The following is a 12,500-nucleotide window of genomic DNA, read 5'->3' as shown; positions in this document are numbered from 1 at the left end:
TTAGTTTAAAGTAATTTTTCCCAAAAAATTGCATTTGATAGACCGCTGCACAAATACAGCGTGACATAAAATATTGCAACAACCACATTTTTTTTCTGTAGGGTCTCTACTAAAAAAAATATATATATGTTTGGAGGTTCTAAGTAATTTTCTAGCAAAAAAAAATATTTTAACTTGAAACCAACAAATGTCAGAAAAAGGTTTAGTGTTTAGTGTCCTCACTTACATAGAATTTAAATAGTGTGGTGCCTCATAATTTTAATCCTAATTAATTGGTATCCTCATTACGTAATACAGAAACAAAAAGGGACAGATTTGACATGGACTACTCCCAAAATTAGAAAACCAGGTACCGTCAATGTAATCGAGGACTATCTTGATACCCAAACTTTTCACCGATGTATATAAAAATGACAAATATTTTATTCAGAGAGATTTTTTTAAAAAGACATTTGTTGAGAAATCAACCATAATACAGATATTATACTTTGTGACAAAAGACAAGTTTACAATGACATGATACCCGGCCTCCTATGAGGGAAGCTGGGGGTACAACAGCTTATGTCCAAGTTGGTGAAATTTCTCTTCTAGTTTCGCGACAAATGTTGCTTCTTCGGGAGATCTCTTGGTACATATCTAAGATTAAATGAATATGTTTACATAATTAGGATGGTGAATCACAATAGAACAATTCATAGCCTTAGAAAAACAAGATTGTGGAGTATTTTTACAAAAAGTTTTTATCACAATAGCATGGCTCACCACTGGGGTCCCAAAAAAAAAACGAAACTAAGCACGGGTGGCTCCCTATATTGGGGTCTACCACCCCCAGGGTGGACACGGGAGGTGCATTACACCGAGTGGGCTGTAAAGTAAATATAATTAAACAAATTAGTTCAACATGCGTGACAAAAAAAACAAAAAACATTTATAATATTCATGAATAAACCACCCACCTAGGTATAAGTGGCTAGTTAAACAGTTATTGTATCAACCAGGGGTCAGCAGGTTATACCACAGCACAGAGTTAAGCCTCCAAAGGACCTGGTAATAACAAAATATAGCGTAAGGTATCTGTGGTTATTCTTGGTAACCATCACATAGCATAAGAGGCATAATAAGAGACAGTTTCCACAATAAGATAGAAAATTACCTGCGTATTTTTGTGGTATTCACTTGGTCCACCGGTTAAGAGCCAGCTCTGTGTTCCGCGCATCTGAAAGACACCCTTTTGAGGCCTCCAACCCGGCAACCTCATCAAGCGGCGTCAAGCTCCGAGAGATGACGTCGCTGGGTGCGCCGCTCCTAGTGTGCATGCGTCAGTTCATGACCACGCGCACCCGCTCCTGGGCACCATGGAGACTTCCCGGGACCAGGAGCACGAACGGATCCTCCCCTCAGAGGGGAGGGAACTCTGTTCCGTTGGAGAGGCGCATGTCCGCCCCTAGGAGCTTAACTTCTTATGCCCTCAGACTGTAGATGGGGATTTCCAGCCAAGCCTAATAAACAGTAATTATTAAACAATAATATTAGTTGAATGTACAGGTAATATAAATACCGTATTTATCAGCGTATAACATGCACAGGTGTATAAGACGCACATTCATTTTAAGAGGGAAGTTTCAGGAAAAAATTTACATTTTTGTATTGGCGTATAACACACACACGCTATTTGCACCCGATGTTCATGGTGAAAAAGTGAGTGTTATACGCCAATACAGTAATCAAGATCATACAAATAATCTCACCGCACAAAGGAATCGAAAATCTATGAAAAAACACAGACAAATATTTTTATAAAACAAAAATACATAACACAAATATAACCATTGGGTGCATAGAAGTATAAGTAGCAATTTCATTGATCTAGTTAAGTTCACTGATAAAGAATGTTCTAAATCTTGGCAGACTGCCTGGTTTTTCTCTTCCTTTCTTTGGACAGCTGTGGCTTCAGAAGAGCAGAGAGAATTCTTCGCATAGCAAAAATCACAAAACGCTTTTTTCAAGATTGCAAAGGGGGAAAAAAATTGCGATAACGATTCATGATGATTAATCGTGCAGCTCTAATAAATATGAATAGAAATCATGGGGGACAACTTTTCAAAAGTAGTACACTTTGAAGTTGGTGCGACTTAAAGTAGCACAGATATGAATGGTTATCATTGAGAATCATGGGGTACAACTTGTCCTGCAACTCAGGAGGTCCAAATTTACTGGAAAAGTCACCCAACTGTGAAATACGTCATATATAGTTTAATTAAAGGAGCTCTCATTTATACTTGCATAGTCCTTACTGATTTACATCAGCAGAACAAATGCAGAAAGTGATGTGTGCACATGGGGCAGAAGCAAATGTGTGGTGTTGCCAAACAAATCAATGAACCCCACCACTCCAAATCTAACTACCACATCCACCCCCACATTCAGTAAGTATATATCCTACACTTACCCAGAAAATGAGCAGACCCTCTTTTCTAAAGAGAGACCTTGCCATGTGCACCTAGATGAAGATCCTGACCAGCCCAGGAACTTTCAGGTGCATACAATGACTAATTTCCAGGTCAGAAGGTGAAATCACGCTCTTGATTGCAGCTGCGAATATTTGATCGCAACCAAGATTAGTATCCCTGGGCATGATTAGTGCTAACAAACATTGGGGGTTATTTACAAAAAGCAAATCCACTTTGCACTACAATGCTGTAGATCCGAGAGGAACTTGCATGGAAAATAAAAAAAAAACAGCATTTTAGCTTGCACATGATTGGATGATAAAATCAGCAGAGCTTTCCCTCATTTCAGATCTTCCCCTCAGATCTACAGTGACTGAACTCCCAAGTGCCCTTTCAGTGCAATTTCAAGTGCACTTTGTAGTGCAAAGTGGATTTGCCTTTCATAAATAACCCCCATTAACATCAGTCTCTGGCTGCAATGAGCTTCCAATCTAAAGTCCAAAATTAACTTTCTTACATTAGAGACTTTTTCGACAGGAGCCAAATAGAATGCCAGCCTGTCTTTGGGTTGTAATGAGAAACCCACACAGGGAGAACATATAAACTTCAACACACACATTAGCATGTTGGGGAATTGAACCAACAACCCCAGTGTTGCTAGACAGAATTGCTACCCACTAAGCCAGCAGGCAGCCTCACACATGTTCTCTGCATCTCTGTGGCATGAACCAGCCCTAAGCCCTAAGCCCATAGCCATGCTCAGTGTCACAAACAATATACAATATATTGGCCTAAGTATTGCGACTCCTGCCTTTAAACGCACATGAACTGTAATGGCGTCCCAGTCATAGTCCATAGGGTTCAAAATTAATTTGGCCCACCCTTTGCAGCTATAACAACTTCAACTCTTCTGGGAAGGCTGTCCTCAAGGTTTAGGAGTGTGTCTGTGGGAATGTTTGACTATACTTCCAAGTGCATTTGTGAGGTCAGGGACTGTTGTTGGACAAGAAGGCCTTGCTTACAGTCTCCGTGCTAATTCGTCCACAAGGTGTTCTGTTGTGTTGAGCTCAGGACTCTGTCCAGGCCAGTCAAGTTCCTCCACCCCAAACTCGCTCATCCATGTCTTTAGGGACCTTGCTTTGTGCACTGGTCCAAATCATTTAGTGGAGGGGGGATTATGGTGTGGGGTTGTTTTTCAGGGGTTGGGCTTGGCCCCTTTCAGTGAAGGGAACTCTTAAGGCTTCATCATACCAAGACATTTTGGGCAATTTCATGCTCCCAAATTTGTGGGGACAGTTTGGGGATGACCCCTTCCTGTTCCAACATGACTGCTCACCATTGCACAAAGCAAGGTCCATAGAGACATGGATTAGCAAGTTTGGGGTGGAGAAATTTGACTGGCCTACACAGAGTCCTGACCTCAACCCGATAGTACACCCTTTGGCTGAATTAGAGCAGAGACTGCGAGCCAGGCCTTCTCATCCAACATTAGTGCCTGACCTCACAAATGCACTTCTGGAAGAATGATCAAACATTCCCATAGACCAGTGATGGTGAACCTCGGCACTCCAGATGTTTCAGAACTACATTTCCCATGATGCTCAACCACACTGCAGAGTGCCTGTGCATCATGGGAAATGTAGTTCTAAAACATCTGGAGTGCCAAGGTTCGCCATCCCTGCCATAGACACATTAAACCTTGTGGACAGGCTTCCCGGAAGCTGTTCTAGCTGCATAGGGTGGGCCAAATCAAATTTGAACCCTACAGACTAAAGCTGGGGTGTCATTAAAGTTCATGTGTGTGTAAAGGCAGGTGTCCCAATACTTTTGGCTAAATAGTGTATCTGGTAAGATTTACTATGGTGGTGGAACCCCCCTACACATTTAGACATAGTTATAGGACCTGGAAGACGAGACAACTTCTCCACATGAAGCAGTATGTTTGGGATTTGAACCCAGATGCCCAGGGATGCTAAGCAGAAGTTCTAACCTCTAAGCCACAGAGCTGCTACATGTGGTAACCTCCTACACATAAATACACATAAATACACATAAATACACATAAATAAATGTAAATACACATAAATAAATGTAAATACACATAAATACAAACAAATACTGCATTGCTTTGGACAGGTGATGACATTACATTACACAACAGTTATTCTTCTTGATTTATTCTGTGATATTTGGGTTTTTTTGTGGGTGAAAGTAGAATATTACCCCCACATTTTTGGGAATTACATTTTGATTACTGATGTTGGTACACATATCAAATTTTTGGGTTCAAATTATCAATATTTGGAAATAAGAAAAAGCACAAACAAATGTGATTCATTTTAAATTTGCATTAGCAATGATATTGTTTGTGCTTTGTGAAGACACTTGTGTGAGTTTTGGGTAAAAATTGTTGTGAGATGGAGAGTAACAAGTAAAAGTGACAGAGAAAAATATATTTTATCAAAAAATTCCACATTAACATTCCACATTACCGTATATTATTCTTAAAAACAAAATATTTTATGTAGTAGCAACAATGTTGCAAAGGAAAATTTATTTCAGAGAAAGATACATTTCATGTCAACATTAAAAGTTTTTTTGTGAAAGTTACAATTGTTCCATTAGAATCAATGGCTAAAACTTGCATTGGACTATAATAGAGCAGATATTCAGTCCCAAAAAATGCTCTCTAATTAGCTCTCATTTTGGTTTTTACTATAGCGCCAGGTAAAAAAGACACTGGAGTTAAAATGAGAGCTATTTGCAGGTCTGAGCATGCTCAGTTGTGTTGACGCCTAGTTGTCCAAAAATGGGGAATTTTTCACTCGTCAGACTTAAAGATATTTCAGTGTAGAATTCACTTTTTCACACAGTTTAAAAGCAGATTATCTTAAATAATATACTGCATATTTCAGTACCATTTAGGCAATTATATCATGCTCTAAACCCTATTTCCATGTGCAATATCTCCAGGTTTTAGTAGAGTAAGGGTTTGGGCTCTATTTGGTTTTAGGGAACTATAATAAATTACATTTTTGGAGTATTTTCTCACCAGCACTATAGTGAATACCATTTTACTGCAAATTTGTGTCAATTAGCACTAATTAACTCTAATTGCCGCAAATCCACGCTAATCAGCGCTAATTCGTGCAAATTTACGTACATTAGCGTGGCTGCGCTATAGTAAATGACCCCCAATATGTTCAATATATGTAGTGAATAACTAAACTGTTATGATAATGAATATGCTCTGTAAACATATATTATGTAGACATAGCTTCTCTTCTTTTGTAGTAACCCATTGCCATTGCACCCGTCAAGCCCTTGAATAAGCCGACAAAGGCAAAAAGAGTCAGCTGTTACTTCCGCCTTGTGTGACATGATACTTTTATAGGACCAAAATTCTCATTATAATACATTTTGTTCAGTACATAAGGAGGGGTCTCTGTCTTTGGGGTTTTGATATGTTAATATTAGGTTTTTATTATTGACAAGGGGTACATGGATACCCTTATTGTCATAAATTTTAATTTGTTTTGTAAAATAAAGATTTTCTTTTTAAACTTAATGAATGTGGTTTGATAATTATACTGAGAGGAGGTTCAAGTCCCAATAGCTCTATATTATTTTCTATTGTCCTTTTTGGGATGTGGTGTTGACATGGTCAACCAAAACCATATAGGTTTTTTAAAAAAAAATTAATTGCCATCTTTGTCCCACTGGGGAGATTTCTATTCCCTTCTTGTCTCTGACACACAGCGGGATCTCCAAAGTGATGAAAATCCCTGGTAGTCACCCGGGTCACAAGAACAAGTGGCCCCATTGGAAGATTTCCGCTCTCTTCCTTTTCTTGTGACCACTCAAAATGTGGGATTTTCTTTCACTTTTGGAGATAATGGTCACAAAGACAAATAGAGAAGGTGAATCTACTTAATTGGACACAGACAGCAAGAAAAACTTGTGACAGATTTTCTAAATCCTCTCAATTCCATCAAAAGCTAAAAATAAAGTTTCACCTTACCTTGTGTGTTAGTGGTTTAAAACAATTATTGTGTATAATTTGAAATGTTCTATGCACATGAAGGAAGTAATTTTTGTTCATTACAAACGCATACTCTGCTTTCTACCAGTACTCTGTTTATCTAATTTAATTTCCACAAGCCAGGTTCTTCTCATTGAAAACAAAGAACTTTATAAGTATCTAATGACCTGAAAAAGCTTGAGCTCACTTTTTTTTTTTCTTGGCAAGAATTGGAGTACGCATGTACTAAAAATAATAATGTGATTTGGTTTTGCTGACGTGTACTTGGGATTCATGTGAAGTTTGAATTTTAATGTTGGCTATGAAGCTTATGAATTTTAATGTTATCTCTACTTTAATACTTTATTTTTTATTTTATTTTTTAGAACATCTTGGCGTTAAATCCCAGGACTGCTATGCATGCAACTTTACATTCTACAGCAGTAAAGAAGCAAGTTAAGAAGCAATGGAAAAGGAATCCTGACAAGAGTTGTTCTGTAAGTACTTTCTACATTTATTTCAGATATTGATTGATTTATTTTGTTTCGTGAATACGTGTAAATGCATGTTTATTTTGAAAGTAGGTTTTCAGTGGTCTGTACAATTGGACTTTTATTCACCAGGTAATGTAAGCCTTAAAACTATATTTTACGGTTACTAAATATTTTCTTGGTAAGTACTGTAAAACTGCCTTATGTTCCTAGAAGGTAGACAGCAAATCCATTTGCTATCTGTACATGAACTTTGATGAATCCATCTCTAAAGTAGAAATAGGAAAGTTATAAAGGATAGAAAGAGCATGAGATGGGAAGAGATGTTAGAGTAAGCACTAACGTAAAACAGTAGTAAACAGTCAAAAATAAAATCCCCCTGTAGGTTTATGCTACAATGTGTTAGTATATACTGCATACTAGCACATTGGGGTAGACTTGCCTGCAAACAGAGCCCTCCAGCCAATCATTTACAGGAATTTCCTCTCACTTACAGTTTTGACTATGGGAAAGTAAAGCTAAAGCTCCCTAATGGGACAAAGATGGAAAAAACTAATCTTACAGGGGTAATAACATTCCCTTATTCAAAATGGAAAAAAAAAAGGTTTGCCTATAATTCTACGTTCGTTTATTTTTCAGTATTGGTGCATGTCCCATGGCCAAGCTTCCCACATCTTTTGTTTGACAATAGCTTGCTAACACTCTGGGTTATCTAGGGATTGTTTCATCTCAGAAGAGAGAATCCTTGGTGGGTACAGAAAAAAGATCTAGTCTTAAATCGGGGTTCACCCAAAGAGGAGCAGGGAGTTTGAAGAGAGATATGCCTGCATGTTATGTAAATCTAGGCTTTTATAAAATTATGAATTATGTAATTGTATATTTTTCTTCATAGCCCAGATATTGTATAATTTTAAGTATGCACAAGATGTATACATATTTCCCACTTTTTTTTTTTAAATCAGTGTTAAAAAAATTCCAAAGAGTAAATCTAACTATACAACCCTTATGCATGGCTATTCAGTGATAGTCATTTTAGCTCTGACAATTAAATCTATGCATTCTTTGAGTGACATAATTGCACTAAATACAAGAGACACATTATCTTATAAAATCTAATATATGTATGTATGTGTGTATGTGTATATATATATATATATATATATGTGTATTGTGAGGGGGTTAGCTCGGCAGCGGGTGTGTGTGACCCCCTGGATGGGTTCACAACACAAAATTAGGCACAGCAGACAGCGTTGTAGGTGCAAAAAAACAAAAGATGCGGTTTATTTGTGCTACATGCAGTGAAACATATAACAGCCAAACAAAAATAAAACATGAAAATAAATCCTGGTCAGCTTGGCCTCTAATTACACACTTAGATTTCCCTGTCTACCAACTGAGTGCAGCCTTGTGCTGCACCAGTCCCTGTCTCTGTTGTAGAGGTTTGCCACACAGGCGTTAACTCACCGCACAGAACAGGTGTCACACTCCCCAGTCTATACAAACACAAAACTGGTTCCAGGATGGAGCATCTCCCTAAGCATGCTGGGGTTTTTTGTAGAGGTCTTAATGAGCCCACTTACTTCAGCTGGGCTCATTAACTCTTCCCCTCTAATTATACAAGTCTGCATAAAGCCTGAATCTAGGGCACACATATTTCCCATCCTGAATACAACCAGGTGACTTTACCTGCGTGCTGCCACATACCCCCCCCCCCCCCCCCCTCTTGTTTCAACCTTGGGGTTGTAACACAAGCAGTCAGACATGCATGTATCCGAGACAAAGCATCCACATTCCCCATTTTAACACCAGGGCGACGCTTAACTGTAAAGTAAAATTCTTGTAGGGCCAGGAACCACCTATTTACCCTTCTATTGGTCTCCTTGTTCTGAGCCATCCACTTTAAAGGAGCGTGATCAGTCACCAGGTCAAAGTGCCTACCTAGCAGATAGTACCGAAGGGAATCTAGAGCCCACTTCACTGCTAAACATTCCTTCTCAATCGTGGCGTAATTTACCTCATGGGACTTCAACTTCCTGCTGAGGTAAATGACTGGGTGCTCTTCCCCGTTCCAGACCTGGGATAACACTGCTCCTAACCCAACGTCTGATGCATCAGTTTGTACAACAAAGTCCTTAGAGAAGTCTGGTGAGTACAACACTGGCTGGCTACATAAGGCTGTTTTTAAGGACTGAAATGCTTCTTCAGCCTCTGGGGACCATTTAACCATGACAGACTCTTTCCCTTTTGTCAGGTTGGTGAGGGGCACAGCCTGAGAAGCAAAATGGGGAAGGAATCATCGATAATAGCCAGCGATTCCCAGAAAGGCTCGTACCTGTTTCTTGCTGTTGGGACGTGGCCAACTCTGTATGGCCTCGACTTTATTGACTTGGGGTTTTATCACCCCCCTCCCAATAGTGTACCCAAGATATTTGGCCTCCTCCTGTCCAATGGTACACTTCTTTGGATTGGCCGTAAACCCAGCTTCCCGGATAGAGTCTAGGACTGCTTGTACTTTTGGCAAATGTGAGACCCAGTCTGTGCTATGGATAATCACATCATCCAAGTAAGCTGCAGCATATATCTGATGGGGCCTCAGAATCTTGTCCATTTTCCGATGGAATGTTGCCGGTGCATTCTGTAACCCAAACGGCATTCTCTTATATTGGAATGCCCCATCTGGGGTTACAAACGCAGTTTTCTCCTTGGCCGACTCGGCCAGGGGAATTTGCCAATACCCTTTGGTGAGATCAAGAGTTGTCATATATCGGGCTGTTCCCAGCCGGTCAATCAACTCATCTATACGGGGCATGGGGTAGGTGTCAAATTTTGTAACTTTATTCAATTGTCGAAAATCGTTACAAAACCGCCAGCTCCCATCAGGTTTGGGCACTAGTACGATGGGACTGGACCAGTCACTCTGGGACTCCTCTATCACACCCAATTCCAGCATCCTTTGAACCTCCCCACGTATTGCCTCCCGTCGGGCCTCTGGTATTCTATAAGGTTTTAGTTTTACCCTTTCTCCTGGCGGGGTGATAATGTCATGCTCTACGCCAGATGTTTGTCCCGGCAGCTCAGAGAAAATCTCTTTGTTACGAAGTACAAACTCTTTAACCTCCTGTTGTTGGGGTTTCGATAAGGTGTCTGCTATTCCAACATCAGGAACTAAGCAATCAGGCTTTGCTTGTGACAAAGTCTCTGCGACTAGGAATTCCCTATCCCTCCAGGCTTTCAGCAGATTGACGTGATAGATCTGCTCCGGCTTTCGCCTTCCTGGCTGTCTAACCCTGTAGTTCACCTCACTAATTTTTTCAATTACTTCATATGGACTTTGCCATTTGGCCAGAAATTTGCTTTCAACCGTAGGGACTAGCACCAAGACCCTATTCCCCCGGGGAAAAAGTACGGGTCTTGGCCCCACGGTTGTACACCCTCTGCTGTGCTAACTGCGCTTGGGTTAAATGTTCCTTTACCATTGGCATTACCTGTGCAATCCTATCTTGCATCAGGGCGACATGCTCACTCCTGTGAGGAGAACTCTCATTTTCCCAAGTTTCCTTGGCGATATCCAGCAGCCCTCTTGGGTGTCTCCCATAGAGCAACTCGAAGGGTGAGAAACCCATAGAGGATTGGGGTACCTCCCTAATGGCAAACATCAGATAGGGTAATAGACAGTCCCAATTCTTTCCATCTCTATCCACCACCTTCTTTAACATTTGTTTTAGGGTTTTGTTGAATCTTTCAACCAACCCATCTGTTTGGGGGTGATACACAGATGTACGCATTTATGTTACTTTGTACAACTTGCATAGTTCTTTCATAACCCGGGACATAAAGGGTGTACCTTGGTCCATAAGCAGTTCCTTACAAATACCCACGCGGCTAAAAACAAGAGATAGTTCTTTGGCTATGGTTTTGGCCGAGGTATTTCGAAGAGGAATTGCTTCCGGATAACGGGTGGCATAGTCCAATATAACCAAAATGTACTGATGCCCCCTAGCAGACTTCATTATCGGACCGACCAAATTCATTGCGATCCTCTCAAAGGGGACCTCAATGATAGGAAGAGGTACCAGCGAGTTACGGAAATGTGGCATAGGTGCCGACTTCTGACACACAGGGCAGGAGGAACAATAATTTTCTGTTTCCTTCATGACCCCAGGCCAATAGAATCTCTGCAATGCCCTCTCTCTGGTTTTCTCGGTCCCCAGATGACCTCCCAGAATGTGCCCATGGGCCAATTCTAACACCAACTTCCTGTAAGGTTTGGGCACCACAATTTGCTCAATGGTTTCTTCTGCCCTTTGAGCCACTCGATACAGCAGGTCCCTTTCCATAGTGAAGTACGGGTAAGTGCAAATCTTATCTGGGTTCACTAACTCGCCATCTATTTTCACCACATTTTCCCGTGCCTTTATTAGGGTGGGGTCTTTTAACTGTTCTGTGGCAAAATTTTCCCTGTGAACCTCAAGATCCGAAAACTCCACAGACGGCATGTTTTCATCTGAGGATGTTGGCTCCTCCCCAGTTTCTTGAGTTTCCCCCGCCAATACCGACAAGGGAAATTCAGGAGAGTCCTCACCACTCCCAGAGGAATTCTGGTCATCTTCCTGGTCTATAGGGGCACCAGTGGGGGGCTCAGGACAATCCCAGAGTTCCCAGAATTTTGGAAAATCCCTTCCCACAATAGCATCATGTGGTAAGTGAGACACTAACCCCACCTGATGAGAGAGGTTACCTTTGGGGGTCTCAAAAAACACTGAAGTTACAGGATACTCTCGGGTGTCCCCATGCACACAAATAACAGCCACCTTGTTCTTCCCAGAGACCTTTGTAGTAACTAATTCAGCTTTTATCAATGTTACCAGGCTACCTGAATCCAGCAACACATCAACATTTCTACCATTAATACGCATTTTACATAAATGTTTCTCAGGTCCCCGAATGGCAGTGCATGCAACTGTCGCAAACAGCGACTGACGTCTCTCCCTTATAAAGTCACATTGCATAGGCTCATCCACAACTGGGCAATTGGCTGCAATATGTCCCTCTTGCCGGCAGCGGTAGCAAATAATCTTTTTCGCTGCCTCTTGCAGCCTGGGCTTCCCAGGCTGCTCCCGCCAGACCTTAGGTAGAACTCCCACCCTCTCACTCTCTCCACCCTCACCCCTTGGAGTCATCTTACCCGCCACTGGGGATGATCTGGTCTTAGGGTGGAAAGTCCGTGAGTCCCTGGAAGAGGTGGTCAGGTTCTCTGTAGCCAAGTACCTCTCAACCAGATCCACAAGTTTATCTGCATTTTCTGGGTCTCCATGGCTTACCCATTTTTGGATGGCAGTAGGAAGAGCTCTCAGGAAACGATCCATAACAACACGTTCCACAATGTTTGGTGCGGTCAAAGTCTCTGGCTGCAGCCACTTCCTGCTCAGGTGAATGAGATCATACATTTGAGACCTGGGGGGGTTTTCCAACCTGAAAAGTCCAATTATGCACACGCTGAGCCCGGACGGCCAGGGTAACACCCAGCCGTGCCAATAT

The 12,500-nt window shown here is 41.2% G+C and overlaps 1 protein-coding gene across 1 annotated transcript in view; it reads left to right on the top strand.

The window, feature by feature from the left end:
* The window catches only part of DPYD (dihydropyrimidine dehydrogenase), a 2,051,548-nt gene that overhangs the window by 175,782 nt on the left and 1,863,266 nt on the right, over positions 1–12,500 (top strand). The window contains exon 2 of the mRNA XM_077452870.1: positions 6,858–6,968. Coding sequence (XP_077308996.1) covers positions 6,858–6,968 — 111 coding nt within the window. The remainder of the gene's footprint in view (positions 1–6,857; positions 6,969–12,500) is intronic.

This window comes from Lithobates pipiens, unplaced genomic scaffold (assembly GCF_037356315.1).
Source record: "Lithobates pipiens isolate NorthernLeopardFrog02 unplaced genomic scaffold, aLitPip1_a1.2 Scaffold_23, whole genome shotgun sequence".
NCBI lineage: Eukaryota > Metazoa > Chordata > Amphibia > Anura > Ranidae > Lithobates > Lithobates pipiens.
This window is presented reverse-complemented; position numbering and strand designations above follow the sequence as displayed.